At 37.9% G+C, this 21,848-nt stretch overlaps 1 protein-coding gene across 9 annotated transcripts in view; it reads left to right on the top strand.

The window, feature by feature from the left end:
• The first annotated feature begins 9,743 nt into the window (after positions 1 to 9,743).
• tjp1a (tight junction protein 1a) overlaps positions 9,744 to 21,848 on the top strand; it is a 154,046-nt gene continuing 141,941 nt past the window's right edge. For all 9 annotated transcript variants that reach the window (XM_073836189.1, XM_073836188.1, XM_073836190.1 and 6 more), the window contains exon 1: positions 9,744 to 10,190. In XM_073836189.1, the coding sequence (XP_073692290.1) occupies positions 10,096 to 10,190 (95 nt within the window). In that variant the 5' untranslated portion in view covers positions 9,744 to 10,095. The remainder of the gene's footprint in view (positions 10,191 to 21,848) is intronic.

The following is a 21,848-nucleotide window of genomic DNA, read 5'->3' as shown; positions in this document are numbered from 1 at the left end:
GGTGATCAACGCTTCTAAACACTTTCAAACAGCGTTTATAGGTGGTTTTAAATAATAAAAGATTCTGCACCAAATTTTACTTTTGGGGGTTGAATAATTTTGAACATGAACGTTTAGAGCCAATTTGTTTTTTTTTTTCCATTATCAATTTATGTTCTCAGAATAACTCAAATGTGTATTAAATACTTTATCTAATAGTGTACTAATGCCTTTGTAGATTTGTTTTTAGAAAAACAAATTATCTGGAACAAATGTCTTGCATGTCAAGGGGGTTGAATAATTTCAATTGCAACTGTATGTGATGGTGATTTCATCCCTGCTACTTGACAAATTGACTAATTTCGCAAAGACACGTCCCCCTTAGTTACTGTTGCTATGTCCGACAAGCCATGCCACTCTCACGCCACACATCTTGTTCTCACACAGTAAAAAATACATTGAGTTAAGAGGAAACTGACAACATGCTGACAGACAAGACAGAGCAGGTTACTTGTATGAAACAAAAATGGGAAAAAAAAAAAAAAAAAAAAAAAACAGTAGGCACCTTCACAAAATTTGTATTGACTTGTATTTTTTAATAGAAACTGTAATGGACATATGGGTTTCTACTGGTAATTGGTTGCCTTCTGTTGGTGGCTTGTTAAAACCACTAAATCCTAATACACACCGTTTTTCAAGTTTAATTCCACCAGTGTTCTGTCTGATTTGTTTGTCGGACAAAATGGTGGATTCAACTATATGATTGGCCAGAACGCCTGTCAATCAAGCTCCCTGTGAACAGTCAATTTCAGTTTGGTTAGTGCAGTGCTGTTAAACACTTCCTGATCTCCCCTATATTTTAAAGGAATAGTTTACAAAAAAATTGTCTCATTTACAAAGATATTGAAGATATTGAGAAGTCTATGGTCAGCACAAGTGTTTGTTTGGTTACCAACACTCTTCAAAATACCTTCTCTTGTGTTCCACAGAAGGAAGAGAGTCACTTTTGGGTGAACTATTCTTTTTTTTTCTCTAAGCTGTTCTCTTGTCTCACGTAAGATTTTTTTTAAAAATTATAATAACTTATTTATTTTTATTTTTTGCTTTCAGCTACAGTGTCCTGATGCCATGGCAACAACAGGACCCTTGAAACTGCACCCAAGAGTCTTTTTTTCAATAGCACATTAGTAGAACCATCTCTCCATTTAGTTCTCAGACCATCATTTATCCAGTGATTGAAATTGACTAAGTGTGCGCGTGCTTGAATTCTAATAGACTCGCATCTAAGCCCGTACACGCCACACACAGAGTAGACATTTGCAACTGACGTAATCACAGAACGTTGTCTTATATTTATGTGGATTTCTGTATCTCATCCACTCATTTTGAAAGAGAAACTGAGCTTTCCAGAGAGAATTTCCACTGGAAGAGCTGAAAATCCATTCGCCCCATCACCATGGAAACACTGTCAGATTCTGACGACCCCCTTGTTAAGGCGAAGGCGCTATTCCAGCCTGTATACGCTGAATAATGTGTTAGTGCACACCTATTTCTTTTCTTTATGAATGTACTTAAAAATTTTAACTTAATTTTATTACTTTTATTCTAAGTAATGTCACACTGATTGCCATATTTAAAAAATATATATATAATAATATAATAAATTAATATAAAATAAAATATTGTAATTTATATAAAATAGTATACATTTTATATAGTAGTTTTATCACAATAACAAAAAAAATGATTTTTTAAATTGTATTTTTTTTTTTTTGAATTTCAGATTTTTATTGTCCACCTTCCCTGTATGTCTTCCCATCAGTCCAGTTACTAGTGGCTGTTTAATTTAGTGTTTTAAAGGGCTTGAGCTCAGCTTGGTACAGAAAGTTTAGTTGCTCATATGTTTGAGTTTCGTCCAGACCTGTAAGACTCCAGGATCCGTCAGCACTTTTCTCAGTGTGGGGCACTAATGACTAAAGAGAAGAGGTGACAGGAGAGATGATGAAAAAGCGAGTGAGTGAGAGATGTAGGAGGCAGGTGACAGAGGCGGAGTGGGACTGCTGCGGCCTTATGCCTCACTGCCCTTCAGTCTCTGCTCGCTATGAAATGCCACAGCACTCTGCCCTTCCTGTCTGGCACTTCCCCCTCACCTGCTTCGTCTGTCCTCTGCCTTTTCCCCTGCCCTCTGGACAACTGTCATAAATCACTTCTCCAGTCCTGCCTCGTGGCTCGACTTGTACTGAGTTCTTAGCCCAAGACCTCGACCCCTGTTTACTTCTTTTAGCCCTGGGTGACAGCAAGTCCCTCCTGCATACATGAGGCCACTGTTTGAATTATACCAAAGTGTCCAGAGGGGCCACAGAAAGAAATCGGTTTTAGAAAGCTCTTCCTGGAATTCTGAAAAACAGGACTGCAATGTCAATATTGCAAGTAAAAACAAATGATATTTCAAGTGATGTTTAGAATCTGATGTTTACGTTCTGCTGTAGTCATCTTCATTTTCCTCCGATATAAGAACTACTGAGGATGCAGTGGATTAATTTTGTTTTTGATGGTAATGCGCCACCAAATACACAAAAAATGGAAAAGAGGGGTGGGGTGAGCAGTAGCTCATTATAATTTAAAGAGACATGCACTGATATGGGTCGCTGTGAACAAAGCTGCTTTTGACAAGTAAAGAAGGGTGTTTTTTACATGACCATTGAGGATTTTTAAACGCAGTATTTAGCAGACATTTCATGAAGACCCTGAAGAATCATACCAACTTGTGGAAAATGGGCTTCCAATGTCCTCTTTAATTTTAACTTCCTCATTACTCCATTTCCAAAATAAAAAATTCCTGATAATTTACTCACCCCCAAGTCATCCAGGATATTCATGTCTTTCTTTCTTCAGTCGAAAAAAAAAAAAAGTTTGTTTTTTTTGAGAAAAACTTTCCAGGATTTGTCTCCATATAGTGGACTTCAATGGTGCTCAACAGATTAAAGTCTAAAAAGGCAGTTTCAATGCAACTATCCCAGTCAAGGAATAAGGGTCTTATCTAGTAAAACAATGTTTTTAAACGGAGTGCACAGAGTATGCATTGCAGAGCTAGACAAGATGAGCACTTGTGGTTAAAAAGTGTATAAATATTAATGTATTATAGAAAATTACCAATCGTTTCGCTATATAAGACCTTTATTCCTTGGCTGGGATTGTTTAGAGCCTTTTGAAGCTGCACTGAAACTGCATTTTTAACCTTCAATTTGCTGAGCACCATTGAAGTCCACTATATAATGGAAAAAAACTGGAATGTTTTCCTCAAACCTAATTTCTTTTGTGACAGAAGAAAGACAGACATGAATATCTTGAATGACATGGGGGAGAGTCAATTATCAGGAAATTCATGGCTTTTATAAATGTATATTTTGTAACATTGATGATAAGAAATGTTTCTTAAGCACCATATCAATATATCATATTTCTATCTTTTGCTGAAGTGTGTCAGTAGGAAATATCAGTTTACATTTCCAAACATTTATTTTGCCATTAATTGTAATAATGCAGTGAGGTAGGTTTCTTGAAGCATCTTGAAATGTTGCCATAGTTCATCTGAATTTGATCTGTCTCAGTTTGTTCTGTTTCTTCATGTCATTCCAGACAGACTGGATGGTGATGAGATCAGATCTCTGTGTGGAGCACTGGCTGTTGTCAGACTCCTTGTGCAAACAAAAATCTCACTGGATTATTACAAATAATGGCAAAATGAATGTTTGGAAATCTAAACTGATATTTCCAACTGACACACTACAGCAAAAGATAGAAATAGCTGACTTAAAACCATTTTTTAGCTGGTGATAATACCTGTCTTCTAATAATTTTGGCCACCACTGTTTATAAATAACTTCATAATAGTACAGTTTTGAACAAACAAATGAAGTCTTGGTGAGCATAAGGGACTTTATAAGAAAATTTGTTGTGAACATACAAGTATTTGACTGGAGAAAAATACATTTTGGGATTTTTTTCTTTCTTTTTTCTCATTTATATGAAGTTGGAAAAAACAGCTTTTCTGTGTAATTGCTTCTCGGTTGATTAGTTTGTTTCTAAAAATATCCAAATCTAGTGTGTTTCTCTTCATTTTGCCTTCTGAAATGAATAGGTAACAACATGAACTGGGATTTGTTTTCCCTTGTGCTAAACCACACCCTCAGCATGTGATGTGATGTACAATATATGAGTATACAGCGCTGTGAGTATCTGTTTCAATTCTAGTAAATCAATCCTAATATTTCTTTGCAATAATCAGTCTCAGTGTCCACTTCCTGCTCTAACAGCATATTTTAATGACCAACAGTGGTCCGTTGACCCCCTCAACCTGCTTTTAGAGTTACTAGAAAGGCTATGACAGAAACTAGAGGGTCCCGACCTCAGTCAACCCCTACGTAATCCGAACACTTTCCGATGCCTCTGGAGGTATCGGCTCATGCGTGGGAAACTGTAGTGTCAGAGATGAACTGAGGTGAATGGAGAAAGGAGAACAGGAAGTGATATATTCCAGTGGAAGCTCGTTCACATGCATTTTAGATCACATTGTGCATATTTTATATTACAAGCGTGCCAGCTGCCAAAATGGCGTGCTCATTTTCAGGCATGTACGAAAGCTAATGCATACGCATGTATTTGAAGAAAGATTACCAAGATTAAGTGTACTTTTTTTTTTCCTGTATGTCTCAGTCAACAGTTTTCATGCCCCGAGGGAGCGGGTGATGGTGATGACCAGGCGTCATGTTGTCATGGCGATTATGAGGGGGTTGTTATGTGCGGGTTGAGTTACAGTGGTCCTTTACTGTAGTAACTGGTGTGACAACAAGCAGCTGGTGGACAGCACAGTCTGTCTCTATTGCCTGACTTGAGCCGAATCTGCCTAATAAGGGCATCTGTTTGTTTATTTGTTTGTTTGATTTTCTCTCCCTGTGTAGCAGCATTCATCTTCTCATTAGTCTCTGTGTGCGCTCGCATTATTGGCCGTCTCTGTTAGATTTCTGTTTGTGATTGAATGGAAAGGGCTGTAGTCCAAGGCTTCAGAATTAATCTCGCCGCGGTGGGTCATGTGATTAATTGTGTCCGCCGGCCAGTTGAGGGTGTAACTTATGGCCGAGGATAATCAACACGTTCGGATGCGCCGTGTCCCCGGGGGAAATCTCCATCTGAAACCCATCCGGTGCTCCTCAAAGCAGGGACAAACTACGACAAGTAGTTTTTAAATGCCAGCTTTAATCAATGTGTGTCCTCTGCTCAGCATGCCAGTCGCCATCTCCTCAGTTAAGCGCCTCACTGTCACCTGTGACGGAAAGGTGTGAGGTTTTAATGGGAAAACCTGCTGTGGCTGTCTGCTGTTGTGCGAGTGTGAGTTTACCAACCACCTCTCCTGACCTTGGGCTACTTCTGCTGGCCAAACTCATGCTTGCTGGTGAGAGACCAACATATAAGTATGCATTTGTGCGTGTAAATGAGATAGGGAAACACCCGAAATGCGGTATGCCGGATGACACGATGTCTCTTAGATTGTTTGACCTTTTCTTTAATGACATTATAAAGTATAAGTAGTTCTTTAGAGAGTCCCACACACTTTTAGCAAAGATGATAATTGGCTGGGACACGAGTGTCAGCTCTGTGCTCGAATTTATTAAACATATATAAATTATGTATTGCAAAAAGGACAGTGCAACATGAATTATGCAGTGTTTATCATTGTAATTAGAACGGATTAGACAGACTGAACTGATGATGAGGAGCATAACATGCATTTTCAAGACTTCCCTTCTAAATTTAGTAAATGAAACGTGTCCTACGATGGCTTTTGAACACTCTCATCTGAATTTCTTTGCACTTTCTGTTTGCTTTTTAGATGCCTAAATATGAATAGTGTTTGTTTATATGCATACTGTTTTACTTGTCTCAGGACAGCTATTATCCAGTTCTCCATTTTTAAAGCCTTGATTTGAAGTGTTTCAAGGACCTGCTGAGAAACAGAGCATTGATGGAAAAAAAGAGGCAGAAAAGTCTATTTTCTTGCTTTTATTAGAGACCTCAGGGCATGCAAGTTGCTGACATGCCACTTTCTATCTGACCTTCTTGCTCTCTGATCACGATGGACATTCTAACAAGAGAAACTTGCTTTTTGGTCATGTGATTCCTACATGCCTTTAATGCTCTTGTTCTTGTCTTGTTCTTCTGTCTCATGTCATCAGAGACATTTCTGAAGTATTCCTTTGACTTCCCACTATCCTTTTATTTCCTTTTTTGTAAAATATTAAATTATAATATACCTCTCTATATTATTGTTGTTATTATTATTATTATTATTATTATTATTTTATTATTATTATTATTATTATTATTATTTTAATAGTATGTATGAATATTTTTAATTAATTATATGTGAGCCAGGACCACTTTGTTTCTTTAGTAGAACACAAACGAAGATTTTTAAATCAAACCATTGTAGTCTATCAGTCATATAATGGCAGTCAATGGGACCCACAGATTTGAGAGTCAAAAAAACGCACAGAATTAAACCCTGTGGCTCGTGATGATACATTGAGGTCTTAATACACAAAACATTAAGGATAAGCACAAGTAATTTGTATCATTACAAGCCGCAGGGTTTAATTTGGTTTTGTCTGTGTATGTTTTTTTGATTCTACAGTCGTGGGTCCCATTGACTGCCATTATATGGCTGACAGAATGCAACGGTTTGAGTTAAAAAATCTTTGTCACCTACATCTTGGATGCCCTGGGGGTTAGCAGATAAACATAAAATTGTCATTTTTGGGTGAACTATCTCCTTCAAGTGGCCAAAAATACATTGTATGGGTTAAAATGATAAATTTTTCTTTTATGCCAAAAATCATTAAGATATTAAGCAAAGATCATGTTCCGTGAAGAGATTTTGAAAATTTCCTAAAATTTACTTCCATAAATATATCAAAACTTAATTTTTTATTAGTAATATACATTGCTAAGAACTTCATTTGGACAACTTTAAAGGCAATTTTCTCAATATTTACTTTTTTTTTTTGTTGTTGTTGTTGTATCTCGACTCGATATTGTCCTATCCTAACAAACCATACATCAACAAAAACATATTTATTCAGCTTTCAGTTATAACTGGTTTTGTGGTCCACAAAGCTTCGAAGGATTAGTTCACTTCCAGAATAAAAAAAAAAAATTCTGATAATTTACTCACCCCCATGCCATCCAAGGTGTTTGTGTCTGTCTTTCTTCAGATAAAAAGAAATTAAGGTTTTTGAGAAAAACATTGCAAGATTTTTCTCCATATAGTGGACTTCAGTGGTGGCCAATGGGTTAAAGGTCCAAACTGCAGATTCAATGCAGCTTTAAAAGAGCTCTACACAATCCCAGTCGAGGAATAAGGGTCTTATCTGATGAACTGATCAGTTATTTTCTCAAAAAATTACATTTTATATACTTTTTAACCACAAATGCTTGTTTTGCACTAGCTCGACCTGACACATTATGTAATCATGCACACGAGACGTAGGCAGAAGTACCAACACAATGTTTACAAAAAAAGGTAAAACAACGTTGTTGGACTATTTTAAAGTTGGAGAAGAAAATGAGATGCGTATATACATTTTTAATTTTTAGAAAATGATCGATTGTTTCACTAGATTTGCCCCTTATTCCTCGGCTGGGATCAAGTAGAACCCTTTGAAGCTGCATTGAAACTGCAATTTGGACCTGTTGGCCACCATTTAAGTCCACTATATGGAGAAAAATCCTGAAATGTTTTCCTCAAAAACCTTCATTTCTTTTTGACTGATGTAAGAAAGAAATGAACATCTTGGATGACATAGGGGTGGGTAAATTATCATGATCTATTTCATTCTGGAAGTGAACTAATCCTTCAATTAATTTATTTTAGTTTTAGCAATTTTAGTACTTATTTAATTTGCCAAGGAAGCATTTCTAATTTCCATACATACCTTTTTCACCTAATGTTATTTTATTTTAGTTCATCTCTATATCTCTATATGACTGAAAGTGTGTGTGTGTATAGAGAGAGAGATTATTCCTGTTAAATAACTTTTTTTCCTTTAAAATATATATCTGATGTACTTAACACCTCTTTCACTATGACTCATACAGTATTGTACTTGCTATATTTAGTATGCCTTGATATGATTCATTAGTGAAGCTCAGTTCAATAGCTTAGATGCCCATAATTGCTAGGGGTAAAGTGCTTGTATTACTGTATTATTCAGATCTGTTAGAAAATAAATGCATTGAGAGTCCAGGCAAAGATATTAGTGTGCTTCTTTTACTTTATATAAAAGTACTGCAAAAAAAGCTCAGCAAATCTCCATATAATAAATAGTCTCAGGCGGTTTCTCTCTCAGTGATATTTCTCTATGTGTCCTGGTGTTTGACCTCACTGAAGTGCATCTCTCTTAGTCATGCTTAACCCAAAAAGGTTAATGGGATCTCCTGTGGGACCGAGGCGCTGGTGCGCTCTCAAACCACTGCCTGGTCGCATTTCATTTTCCTCCGTATAGCTTGTGGTTAGGTATTTCCTGCACAGAAAAGATCAATTACAGATTTTTTTTGGAGAAAATTCCTTTTATTATTTGACATACCCTGCACACCCAAGAGGTTCATTACAATAATCAATTTCTCTTCAATAAGAGTGTCTGTACACAATTACAATGGACTTGCTAATCACTCCATTCACTTTCCCTTTCTTAATAACATGCCTTTTAAAGTCTAGAGCCCTCACTCCCAATCCCCCATCTCATTTAGTGCTTCAGAGGTCTAAAGGTTAAGGATCTGGGCGTCCTTTAGATTTAACACTGGGCCGGACCCAAGAAGGAATAACGGTTACTAAGCTTACGATTGCTATCCGACACAAAGCCCTCAAACGCAGGTACAATCAGTGTCCTGTAACTAAATGACAAAAAATTGCTTAATTAGATCACCAAAAGCACTTACAATTGACCCTATTGTATGTCCTGGTTACCTAGAAAGCATATGACTAAAACCGTTCTTTTGTCTAAAGGCAAAGTGCCCTTTCTAATTAAGCCAGTCGTTTAACTTTGTTAAGGCAGCTAATGTTGAAGCTAACAACAGCTGCCCTTTAGACCTCTGCGATATCAGATGAGGGTTACTTAAGCAGATTGAGACTGAAAGAAGTTCAGCAGGTAGTCATAGTAATGGCTCTTGTTTAGGTTTTTTGCTGCTTTGACATGGATTAAAATAGGACTGTTGCATCCCAGTGCGTTTGGCTGAATAATATTTAATCTGTGTATCCATTTACTGATGCTTAGTGCATGTGTTCGGGATTAAAAAATTCATTGTGCCTTCTCTCCCCTTCTTCACATCTCCCTCGCTCCTATTCCTGTCTCCCATCCCCCTCTTCCATTAGTAAACACCGGTCACAGAGCTCAAATCACAGAATGCTCAATTCTGATCTGATTTGCATTGAGATCTTTTAGTGAGCTGGATGAACCGTTTTGCAAATCATCTGACATTATGTTTAGATACTCTGAAATCTATTTCTGTGCCATCTGAGAGATGCGCTCTGGCTGTCTGTCTCTCTCGCTCTTTGCTTCTCACCCCCACTCTTGCTCTTCCCGAGCATGTGCGCGTCTCTCTCTCTCTCTCTCTCTCTCTCTTTTTCTCCCTCCCTCTCCCTCGTCTCTCTCTTTTTTGCGCGTATATACATGCACACTTTTCCTCTCTCCTACCTCACACACAAACGCTCAGCCGCTGTCACTTGCCGCTGGTTTCTGTCAGAGTTTCTCTCTGATTGTTTTCAGAACAGAAAGTGCTTCGCGAGGAGCGCGCAGAAACAATGTGTCGCTCCTGACCAACCCTGAATGGATTAGCCGGCTATTCAGAGCACTAATGAGATTACAGAGTCACAACAGACATGGGTCCTAGCGGCATGGTACCTTTTGTCGCGCTTCTTGAGGAGTGTTTTCCTTGTCAGTCCCTCAGCATTGGAAATGGCGCTCTGAAAGTGACCGAGGCGGACCCGGCTCAGGCGGATGCCAGGGAATAGACGCGCACAAGCTCACCTATGTTGGTTTCGTGGTGGTAGTGGTGGACAATATGAAGTACCAGAAATATATAACAGTGATGCAGATGGCCATGGGAGTGACAGCCTCCAACAAAGACGACTGCATCCCTCCGAAGAGACAGCTGTGGTGAGTAGAAACTGAACAGTTTGAGAAGTGAGCGAGCGAGTGTGGAATGGGAGGAGAGTGAAGTGTGACGTGCGCCGAGGTTTTGTTAGACTTGTGAACGGAAAAAGAGATGGACAGAAGAATAGATAGAAACTGTTGCATTTTAGTCTTGGGCAGCACAATTCAACCTGTTTTATTTAGTTTTGCTCGAGTTTTTGCTCTCTTGAACCCATCTTGTTTTTTTTGCATCTCTCATCTGTGATTTTTTTTGTTTTGTTTTCTCTTTGATATGTTGATGTGTAACGCTCTATCTCTTGCACTCTCTTTCTCTTTATTTCATACACTGGTGATAGATTGAATCGGTCCTTCCCTGCTATAAAAAAAGCTTACACATGGACCTATAAATAAAGCTGTTGAGCCTGAATAGTTGAGTTCAAGATACTAAACATGACAAAAAATAATGTCATATTTTGTAATGATTTTTTTACCCTTGCATTGGGCTTGGTTATTTTTTTTAAATTTCATTCTCCAGTGCCTCCACGCTGAATGCACTCAGACAGCTTATTAATCACATGGGTGCAGCCACTCAAATCCATTTAACAATTACCTCTCAGTGCGTTTGCAACATTCTTCCAAATGAAAGAACAAAATTATACACATCCTCTGCTTTTACAGCGGCATGTGTTCATTATCTAAATGATATTTGTGTGCACTGGTTGAGTGGAGGTTGAAGCTGGTTAGTGTTGAGTAAATAAAACAGACCTCTATTTTTTATATTTTCTTTAGTTATTTTGAATTGTACATGGTTATTATTTACAGAGATCGATCAGAACATTTCTGTTCCATCCGAACACCTGCTGGCACCAGAACCAGTGGAATTCAGAATTCAGACTTGGCCATATTTTTATGTTATGCAAACCCACATTATCATTTAGTAGTAGTAGTTTTGGTGATAAAATTGAATATGTTATGGAATGCAATGAGTGAATGAACTCAATTAATGAATGTTTGAGGAAGTGAGGCGAATCTGGAGAATATTTAGAATGCAAATGCATTTCTTTTATGCTGCATTAATGTAAATGGTTTCATTATATTGATTAAAATATTTAAATAAATAAAATTAAATAATACTAAATAAAATAAATACAATTGTATATAATTTAAAAAATTATATTTTTTAATAAATCAAATGTTATATATGTATATTTATTTTTACATTTTATTAAAGCATGTATTGAGCCTAAAAACCTTTTATGTTGTCACTTGTGGTTTCCTCAAAAGACTCACAAGGGTGTGTCGTGTGTTGGAACCCCCACCTCCTCATCAGCACAGCAGTCACGTGCATTTCATCAGAATTACGTTACATTATTGTCGTGATGGAAGCATCCGTCCATCCAACCAGCAAGCCTGCAGTTATTGGCTCTCTGCTGCTTCCTGTTCATACTGTGCAAGTGGTAACCGAACGTGTTGACAGTGGGAGGCAACCGTTGTATTGCACCCTCCCAGATGTCTGTCTGTTGTATCCTGCAAGCCATTGTTCTCCCACCTGCCTAATGATGCATGAACTCACCCAGAAGCATCACACCCCCAAGCAGAGTGGATTTTAATTGCAACTTCCAGAAAACATATTTTCGTCTTTAATAACTGAGCGATTATTCTAGGTGCAAAGCAAGAATTCACCAATCTGTATTTCTAAATTTGATTCGGCTATCGTCTTCTGGTCCTCAAGTCATTTGAAACTCAAAAACAAGACTTTTTTTTTTTGTTTGTTTTTTTTTTGCAGGGAACAAAATGTCAGAGTTTCAACCTGAGCCCCTTTTATATTAAACAATGAATGTAGCTCTAGTCTACTGTAGTACTGTAGAAAAATGTTTGTCTGTTTCGCACATGTACACTGAAAAAAATTTAGTGGTGAAATATTTTTTACTCAGAAATTGCTGGTACACTCTTAAAAATAAAGGCTTCAAAGTTTTTTTTTTTTTTTTTTGTTTTTTTTTTTATAGTGATGCCATAGAAGAACCATTTTTGGTTCCCCAAAGAACCTTATAGTGAACAGTTCTTAAATGAACCCTGGGTTCCCACGGGTCTTTGAAATCCTTGAACATTTGTGAATCTAAAAAAAAAAAACAATTTCAAGGCCCTGGGAAGTTTTTGAAAATGAACATGCATAGATACAGGTCCTTTTAAAAGTCTTTGAATTTATTTTGTGCAAGATGTTTTTTGGAAGAAGTTCCGTATTATTTCCTTCCGACCCGCTAATGTGTTATTTCACTAACCCCTTATGGCCTATGCATACTAGCTTGCTTGATTTAAGTTAGTTACACGCATTTACAACAAATAGAATATTAGATCTCTGTCATATAGCCAAAAATAAATGCAAAATAATAAAATGCTTTTTTTGCATACACACTTAAAAATAAAGGTGCTTTAAAAGGTTCTTCACAGCGATGCCATAGAAGAACCATTTTTGGTTCCACAAAGAACCATTCAGTCAAAGGTTCTTTAAAGAGCCATCTCTTTCTTACCTTTTCATAATCTGAAGAACATTCTTTTGCCTCGAAGAACCTTCTTTTGCCACAAAAAACCTTTTGTGAAACAAAGTTTCTTCAGATGTTAAAGGTTCTTTATGGAACCATTTAGACAAAAAAGGTTCTTCTACGGCATTGTGAAGCACCTTTATTTTTAAGAGTGTAGTTGTGTTTGACACATGAAAACTGAAACGTTGTATTTTACAATGTAACCTTGCTCTCACTTGAAATATGTCCCCATATTAAGTCCTTAAATTTGAGGGTATTGGACCTGTAAAGTCCTTGAAACATCCTTTAAGTTGAAGTTAACCCAGGTGTGGGAACCCTGTGAACTGTTTTGAAGAAAATTTTAAATCTATAAAGAACCTTTTCTGCATTTGAAAGGTTCCATGGATGTTCAAGGTTCTTTATGGAACCATCAATGCCAATAAAGAACCTTCACCAATAGTTACAAAGAAATAGCAAGTTACACATTGAAACATGACAACTTTAAAAAATCTTTTTTTTTTACAGCGTACTGGACGAAGCCGAGCTGCAATCATATTATCAACTGTAGTTCTGTTAGTCTGACATCAAAAAAACCCAGACTAGTACAATTTCAGACGGACTGTAAGAGTACATGTTATTGATTCAGAGTCAGACTGAAATACAACTTAAAGCACACAAAGATTTTAAAAGAGATTCTGAGTGTCAAAACTGACAGCACTGAGCTTTACTTACTAGCCAGAGAGGAAATCTCAGCACTGATTGACACTGATTGCTCTGTCTCCTCAACATTGTCATTGACTCAGAGAAGTGTGGTCAGGGTAAAATAGCTGTTTCTCTGTTTGTTTTTGACACACACACGTTTTCCACTCTGCCGTGAGATTGTAATCTCCTTTCAGATGCTTTATGGCACTGTGGGGGACAGATTACACTGGGTTTACTGAGTCATGACTGCCTCATCCCTGCCTTACAGCTCTTGCTCCTCTGCCGCCCCACAGATTCCTCGTGTGGAACGTCTTTTAAGAAGGGTTATGTGTTTGGGGGGGGGGGGGGGGGGGATTCTGCATAAAGTAAGTAAGTTTAAAGCGGTAAGTTAGTTTTGTGGCCACTGTAATCACATTAGGGAATAATCTATTGGGTAAAGCTGAAGAAAGTGCGGGAATTGTGGAGATGAGGCATGAGATGTAGAAAGCTTGAGTGGATCAAACAAAAATACATTGTGTGGGTCAAAATTATTGATTTTTCTTTGATGCCAAAAATCATTAGGGCAGTAAGTAAAGAAAATGTTTCAAGAAGATATTTTGTAAATTTTACATTTGTAAACAGATCAAAACTTAATTTCTGATTAGTAATATGCATCGCTAAGAACTTTATTTAGACAACTTTAAAGGCGTTTTTTCAATTTGATTTTTTGCACCCTTAGATTCCAGATTTTCAAATAGTTGTATCTCAGCCAAATATTGTCCTAACAAAGCAAACACTAAAAAAAGCTTTTAGATGATATATAAACCTTAATTTCAAAAGATTGACCCTTATGACTGGTTTTGTGGTCCACGGTCACAGATGAAGTAAGAAATAATGCAATTACCCAAAAATGAAAATTTGCAGAAAATTTACTCAAAAGACATTAACAATGTAACTGAGACTGTGAGGGATATAAGTACAATAGAAGTGTTTAATGAATTAGGGTTAGGTACTGTTGTCATTCTTGAAAAACAGACGTCAGTAGACAAAAACGGTTTTTAAATTTGTGAAACGTGTGCAATCTAGAGCCTTTATACAGCATATGCCATTGTAAATACTGTAAGTCTGTCTCTCACAGCCTCATTTTCCTTGGTGTTACAAGGAAAGGTCTCCCCAAAATTAAAATTGTGTCATTAATTACTTACCCTCACTTGATTCCAAACCCATAAGACCTTTGTTCAGCTTTGGAACACAAATTAAGATATTTTTCGATGAAATCCGAGAGCTTTTTGACCCTGCATAGACAACAATGCAACTGGAATGTTCCCAGGCCCAGAAACATAGTAAGGACATCGGTAAAATAATCCATGGGGCTCAACTGTAATTTTAAGTTTTTGTCCACAAAATATTTTCGTAGCTTTGTAAAATTATGGTTGAAGCACTGATGTCACATGGACTATTTTAACGATGTCCTTACTACCTTTCTGGGCCTTGAACATGGTTGTTGCATTGCTGTCAATGCAGGGTCAGAAAGCTCTCGGATTTCATCAAAAATACCTTAATTTGTGTTCTGAAGATGAGCAAAGGTCTTACAGGTTTGCAGTGACACATACCTTTGATTTCAATGTTGCGTCTAACCTGTCTAAGATCAGTATTCATTTGTGGGTGAACTATTCTTTAAAATCAATTCAACACAGTTTTTCTTTCTACTCAATTTTAGCCATTTGGTTGTAGTCAGGATTTTACTCTGTTTAGTGTTACAACACTGTCCTCTAAATGTGTCCCACTTTATGACTTTTAAACCTGTACCTTAACTTCTCACTCATGACTCCTTTAAAAAACCTGGCCACAGGGAGGGATGATAACATACGGCCTTAGAGTTTCTGCTCCTTGTGGGCTGGCCTGGACAAGTATGACCCCTCTGATCCTTGAGTCAGATCTGCTTTCAGCCGGGCTGACTCATAGTACTCACCATATTGACCTGCAGGATAAAAACAACATGCAGTTGGTCACCAAGCTGAAGCTGCAACCTGAGGGTGTGACATAATGCTTAGTCATAACAGCAGAAAGTGTCCTGTTTCTGTTACACTGACTCTATCATGCAAGACGTTCCACAGAAATGAAGTACACTTACATGAACTGTGAAATTTGATTATAGTCAGATCATAGTGTCAATGTCTAAATCTTGTGCACAGTTTTTTTTAAATCTGTCAACATTTTAAAATGTTTTTTCTCTAAATCAGTGCTGTTTTTCCTTATGATTTTGAGCCTTTGTTTAATAAGACTTTGTGGCTAGACACATGTTTTGCTCTAGGTGCCTGTGCCAGGTCGTGTTTGTGTAGTCTCTCTTGCAGTCAGGACGGGTGGAGGGTGGGAGACACTAAGCATGGGCCTGTGACCGTTGTACTGTCATGTTTGATACACGTCTATATCCCTAATCTCCCTCTCCATCTGTCGAAGCTGTCTGGCCCACCTAATCAGCATGTCGCTTCCTGTTCTGCTCCTGGTCATCTCATGTCAAAGGTCCACAGCTAAGATTATTTACAGTTATCCCATCAATGTGACCACCAACACAAACACAGAGATTTTCGCATGCTTAAAGTTTTATACTTGCCGTAATGTTCCTTACTTTGTAGTGTTGTGACTTTTAAACCTCTTCGGTGATGTAAATCTAGTGTTTTATGATTACACGGTCATCTCAGGAAAGCAGAGAGTAGCCAAAGAAGGAAGAAAGACATCATGTCCTGTTTGTCCAGGCTACAAGAGCCTGTGCAGTGTTAATAGTATTCAGGGATCAGTGTTGCAGATTAACCTCTGAACGACGGGTGAAGAGGAGGGATCATTACAGAAGGGCTACTCAGACTAAGCCGTGTGTTGTGTCTGTGTCTCTGGTTTTGTGTTTACATAATGAAGTGCAGAAGTTTCCAAATGATTCCTTCACCTGAGTTGCTCCTCTTGAAGGCCTTAAAGGAGATTCACCAAAGACAGGTGTCTAGTTTTAAGAATTTGAATGCATTTGCAGATTTAGTTTGACCCTTGATGTCTTTGGTAAGGTGCACTTGATTGCTCTGCAGAAAGCATCCAGCTCTTCGTGCCAGGAATGGCTATAGAGCATAATGTCACATGAGACTGTTTGGAAACACCTTGTTACTGAGCTTGTATGCAGGGTCATTGTGTAAAATCAAAAACATTTTAAAAAGGTATTTAAACCAGACCCCTATGAAGACTTAAAGGGGACATCAGGTGTAAAATTCACTTTGTTTCTGTATAAATGTGTTTTAGCAGTGTGTGGATACAATCACTCTACAATGATAAAAATCCAATCAATTCTTTTTTTAATCTCTAAAAAACCTAAATAGTCTCAATTATCAAGCCGTTTTGATTTTCTGAGCAGTATGACATCATATTGTTCAGCCCCCGCCCACAGCTGCTGATGGACTGTCCCGTATTAGCATATTTCCACCCTCAGCTTGCTGTATGCTGTCCACCATTTTCTCAGCGCTCGAGCAGCTGTAGCGACAGCAATGCAGGTGTTTTGTAGTTGGTTGTAAAAGTAAACACACACTCTAAAAAATGCTGGGTTAAAATGTTTTTACTCATAGCTGAAAGATGCCATGACTGACTCCATAACCTGCCCATAAACAAACAGTACTTCGATTAGTACAGTCGTGGCCAAAAGTTTTGAGAATGACACAAATATTAGTTTTCACAAGGTTTGCTGCTAAACTGCTTTTAGATCTTTGTTTCAGTTGTTTCTGTGATGTACTGAAATATAATTACAAGCACTTCATACGTTTCAAAGGCTTTTATCGACAATTACATGACATTTATGCAAAGAGTCAGTATTTGCAGTGTTGGCCCTTCTTTTTCAGGACCTCTGCAATTCGACTGGGCATGCTGTCAATCAACTTCTGGGCCAAATCCTGACTGATAGCAACCCATTCTTTCATAATCACTTCTTGGAGTTTGTCAGAATTAGTGGGTTTTTGTTTGTCCACCCGCCTCTTGAGGATTGACCACAAGTTCTCAATGGGATTAAGATCTGGGGAGTTTCCAGGCCATGGACCCAAAATTTCAACGTTTTGGTCCCCAAGCCACTTAGTTATCACTTTTGCCTTATGGCACGGTGCTCCATCATGCTGGAAAATGCATTGTTCTTCACCAAACTGTTGTTGGATTGTTGGAAGAAGTTGCTGTTGGAGGGTGTTTTGGTACCATTCTTTATTCATGGCTGTGTTTTTGGGCAAAATTGTGAGTGAGCCCACTCCCTTGGATGAGAAGCAACCCCACACATGAATGGTCTCAGGATGCTTTACTGTTGGCATGACACAGGACTGATGGTAGCGCTCACCTTTTCTTCTCCGGACAAGCCTTTTTTCCAGATGCCCCAAACAATCAGAAAGAGTCATCATCTGAGAATATGACTTTGCCCAAGTCCTCAGCAGTCCATTCGCCATACTTTTTGCAGAAGATCAATCTGTCCCTGATGTTTTTTTTGGAGAGAAGTGGCAGTGCAGAAGCTCTGCACTGGTGGCACTCCGATCCCGCAGCTGAATCCTCTTTAGGAGACGATCCTGGTGCTTGCTGGACTTTCTTGGACGCCCTGAAGCCTTCTTAACAAGAATTGAACCTTATTCCTTGAAGTTCTTGATGATCCTATAAATTGTTGATTTAGGTGCAATCTTAGTAGCCACAATATCCTTGCCTGTGAAGCCATTTTTATGCAAAGCAATGATGGCTGCACGCGTTTCTTTGCAGGTCACCATGGTTAACAATGGAAGAACAATGATTTCAAGCATCACCCTCCTTTGTCAAGTCTGCCATTCTAAACCAATCAGCCTGACATAATGATCTCCAGCCTTGTGCTCGTCAACATTCTCACCTGAGTTTACAAGACGATTACTGAAATGATCTCAGCAGGTCCTTTAATGACTGCAATGAAATGCAGTGGAAAGTTTTTTTTCGGGATTAAGTTCATTTTCATGGCAAAGAAGGACTATGCAATTCATCTGATCACTCTTCATAACATTCTGCAGTATATGCAAATTGCTATTATAAAAACTCAAGCAGCAACTTTTCCAATTTCCAATATTTATGTAATTCTCAACTTTTGGCCACGACTGTAGATTAGAGAACACATTTTAACACTAAATAAATTCAGTATTATAACGTATAAAATTAGTTTGTTATGCAAGGCAAAAGGCATTTCCATCATGCGAAACGACCAAGTATTGAGCAGCTTGTTGAGATGACGGCTGCTGTTCTGACGCAGCCTCGTCCTTGTATGTTATGTTGTGTAAAATCCTATAATTTACAGCACAGTAAAGACTTTATAAATTAAACAATGTGTACCAACCTTTATTTTGCTGAAGAAGTGTGCCAAAATTGGTGGCGCTGTTTACCGCCCTCTCCTAAAGAGGACTCAAAAAGCCTATGCTCTGACTATAACTCAACAGCTGGGTTGTTTCGTCGGAGACAGGCTCAACTCAGCGGTTAGGTAAGAAAATTAACCCAATATATAATAGCCCATTAAAATTGACCAAGCAGCTTGGTTACAGAAAAAATACCCAACATCTGGGTAAAAAATATTAAAATAACCCAATAAAATGACCTAACAAGCTGAACCCAGCATTTGGGTTAAAAAAATAATAATCTAGCATTTTTTAGAGCGCAGAAAAACTGGGTAAAAACATTAAAAGAGAAGTTCACTTCCAGAACAAAAATGTACAGATTATGTACTCACCCCCTTGCCATCCTTGTCATGTTCATGTCTTTCTTTCTTCAGTCATAAAGAAATAGTTTTTTTGAGGAAAACATTTCAGGATTTTTCTCCATATAGTGGACTTCTACGGTGCCCTGAGTTTGAACTTCCAAAATCCAATTTAAATGCGGCTTCAAACGATCCCAAATGCAGTTGTAAATGATCCCAGCCAAGCAAGAAGGGTCTTATCTAGTGAAACGATCGTTTATTTTAATTTTTTATTACAATTCATATACCCTTGAACCTCAAATGCTCATCTTGTCTTGCTTTGCCCGAGCTCTGCTTTTTTCCGATTCAAGATAGTTAGGGTATGTCGAAAAACTCCCATCTCATTTTCTCCTACATTGATGTTTTACCTTTTTTGTTTAGGTATTTGATCTTCTTTGCATGTTCACTTTGCACTGGGTCGGTACTTTTGCAGCGATGTAGGATGATAAAATAAGGTGAGAGTTCTTCGACGTACCCTAACTGTCTTGAACTGAGTTCAGGCAGAGCAAGACAAGACGAATGTTTAAGGTTAAAAAGTATATAAACTGTAATTTAAAAAAAATCGCTACATAACACCGGCTGGGATAATTTACAACCACATATGGGATAGTTTGAAGCCACATATAAACTGCATTTTGGAAGTTTAAACTCGGGGCACCATAGAAGTCCACTATATGGAGAAAAATCTTAAAATGTTTTCCTCAAAAAACATAATTTCTTTGAAGAAAGAAAGACATTAACATCTGGGGTGACTACATTATCTGTATTTTTTTTTTTTTTTGTTCTGGAAGTGAACTTCCTCTTAAAAAAAAAAAAAACATTTAAATGACCCAGCAGGCTGAAACCAGTATTTAAAAAAATAAAATAATTCGGCGTGTTTTTTTTTTGTGTGTAAGAGTCTTCATATTCTTATGACATTAGAGTCACTGAGGACGCAGTGGATTAGTTTTGTTTTTATGGTAATGCGCCACCGAATACGCTAAAAACAGAAAAGAGGGGTGGAGTGAGCAGTTGCTCATTCTCATTTATATAGCCATGCACTGAAACGGCTCGCTGTGAACAGAGCTTTGACAAAGTAAAAACTGTGTTGTTTTACACAACCAGGAATTTAAAGCCAAGTATGTTGCAGACATTTCATGAGGAGCCTAAAGAATCATACCAACTTATGGAAAATGTGCATCCGATGTCCCCTTTAAATATAGTAAAAAATATTGTAAAAATTGTATTTGTAAAGAATTCATTAAATAAACATTTTACTCCGTGCTCTTTGAACATGATTAGAGTTTGGAACTGAAGCTGGTCTTGGTCAAAGCGCGTCCCTCAGAGTGAGTCTCACTTGTCTGCTTTCGTCTGAGAAAGATTCAATGACTGGTGGTATCCTCAGGGCACTCTCTTCTCTTAGTCATGCAGTTTAGCCTTAAAACTATTCCAGCTTGCAATCAGCACACACCCAAGCCCCGTCTTATATTCGCTCATCATATCAGGTGCTGTGTACATCACTGATACGAATGCTTCAAAGCTCCTTGCCCTAACCTTGGCATCCTATTGAATGAATGTATCCTAACAAGGTAGTGTCACAATCACTGAACTGAGTAATGAATCTACATCGGCACAAGGTCTCAGCTCTTCCGACCATGCAATGTCATACAGCGTGGCCTTGCTGGGCTATCTGTTTACGCTGAACCCTCACACGAGCACATCACCTCTGTTGTAGCAGGCCGAGCATGGCGTGAGTTTTCACACATATGGCAGTGGGCTATTTTAATACATACAAATGACTGTAAATCAATATATTGCTATTGATGATGAGGCAGTCGAATTTAGTTTCGCCTTTAACATGTAAGCGCCTTGCAAAAAGACTGAACAAATATTGTCCTTTCCTTTAAATGTTATTTCTTTTAAGGGGTCACAGACTGCCTTTTTTATTATTTTGTACTGTTCTCTGAGGTCTACTTATAATGTCATCAAGATTTTCACATCAAAAAAACACCATAATATAGAAGTAATAAGATATTTCTGTCCTGTTTTGACCCCCTCACGAGAACACTCTTTTTGAATAGGCATGGCGGATTGTAGACCCGGAAATAAATGCCCACTGCTATGATTGGCTAATAGTGGTGTATGTTTGACAGCCTACATCCTTCATAGATGGACACATAAATACTTAATACATATCAAACTATCTGTAATAACAGACAAAGCAATAGTAACCACGTAATATAAACAGTTTTCTCGTTCTTGTGTGTTGCAACATTACTGTTGGATTCAATATAGTCAGCACAGCAGTCTTGTAGTTTCAGTCTTCGGAAAATCCTGTGTCAAACTGTCTTATTCGTAAATGAATCCGTGGGAAAATGAAGTGAACAAAAGACCCAAGTTCTTACTCAGAAGCAATAGAAGATGGTTACATGTTTCCTAGAAGACAAAATAAGTAAAATTTACCCTGATCTTCAAACTTGGCTCTTAATGCATTGTTTTTCCTTCTGGAGCATCAGTGAGGATTTGAACCTTCTTTAAAAATAAACACTTCAGTTAAATGATTTGTTAAATGTGCGTGCGTGTGTGTACCTGGTATTCATCACGTTATGGGGACCAAATGTCCCCACAAGGATAGGAATACCAGTAGATTTTGACCTTGTGGGGACATTTCTTAGGTCCCCATGAGGAAACAGGCTTATAAATCATGCACAATGAGTTTTTTTGAGGAAGTAAAAGTGTGCACAATCTCCTGTG

Source organism: Garra rufa, chromosome 3, assembly GCF_049309525.1.
Source record: "Garra rufa chromosome 3, GarRuf1.0, whole genome shotgun sequence".
NCBI lineage: Eukaryota > Metazoa > Chordata > Actinopteri > Cypriniformes > Cyprinidae > Garra > Garra rufa.
This window is presented reverse-complemented; position numbering and strand designations above follow the sequence as displayed.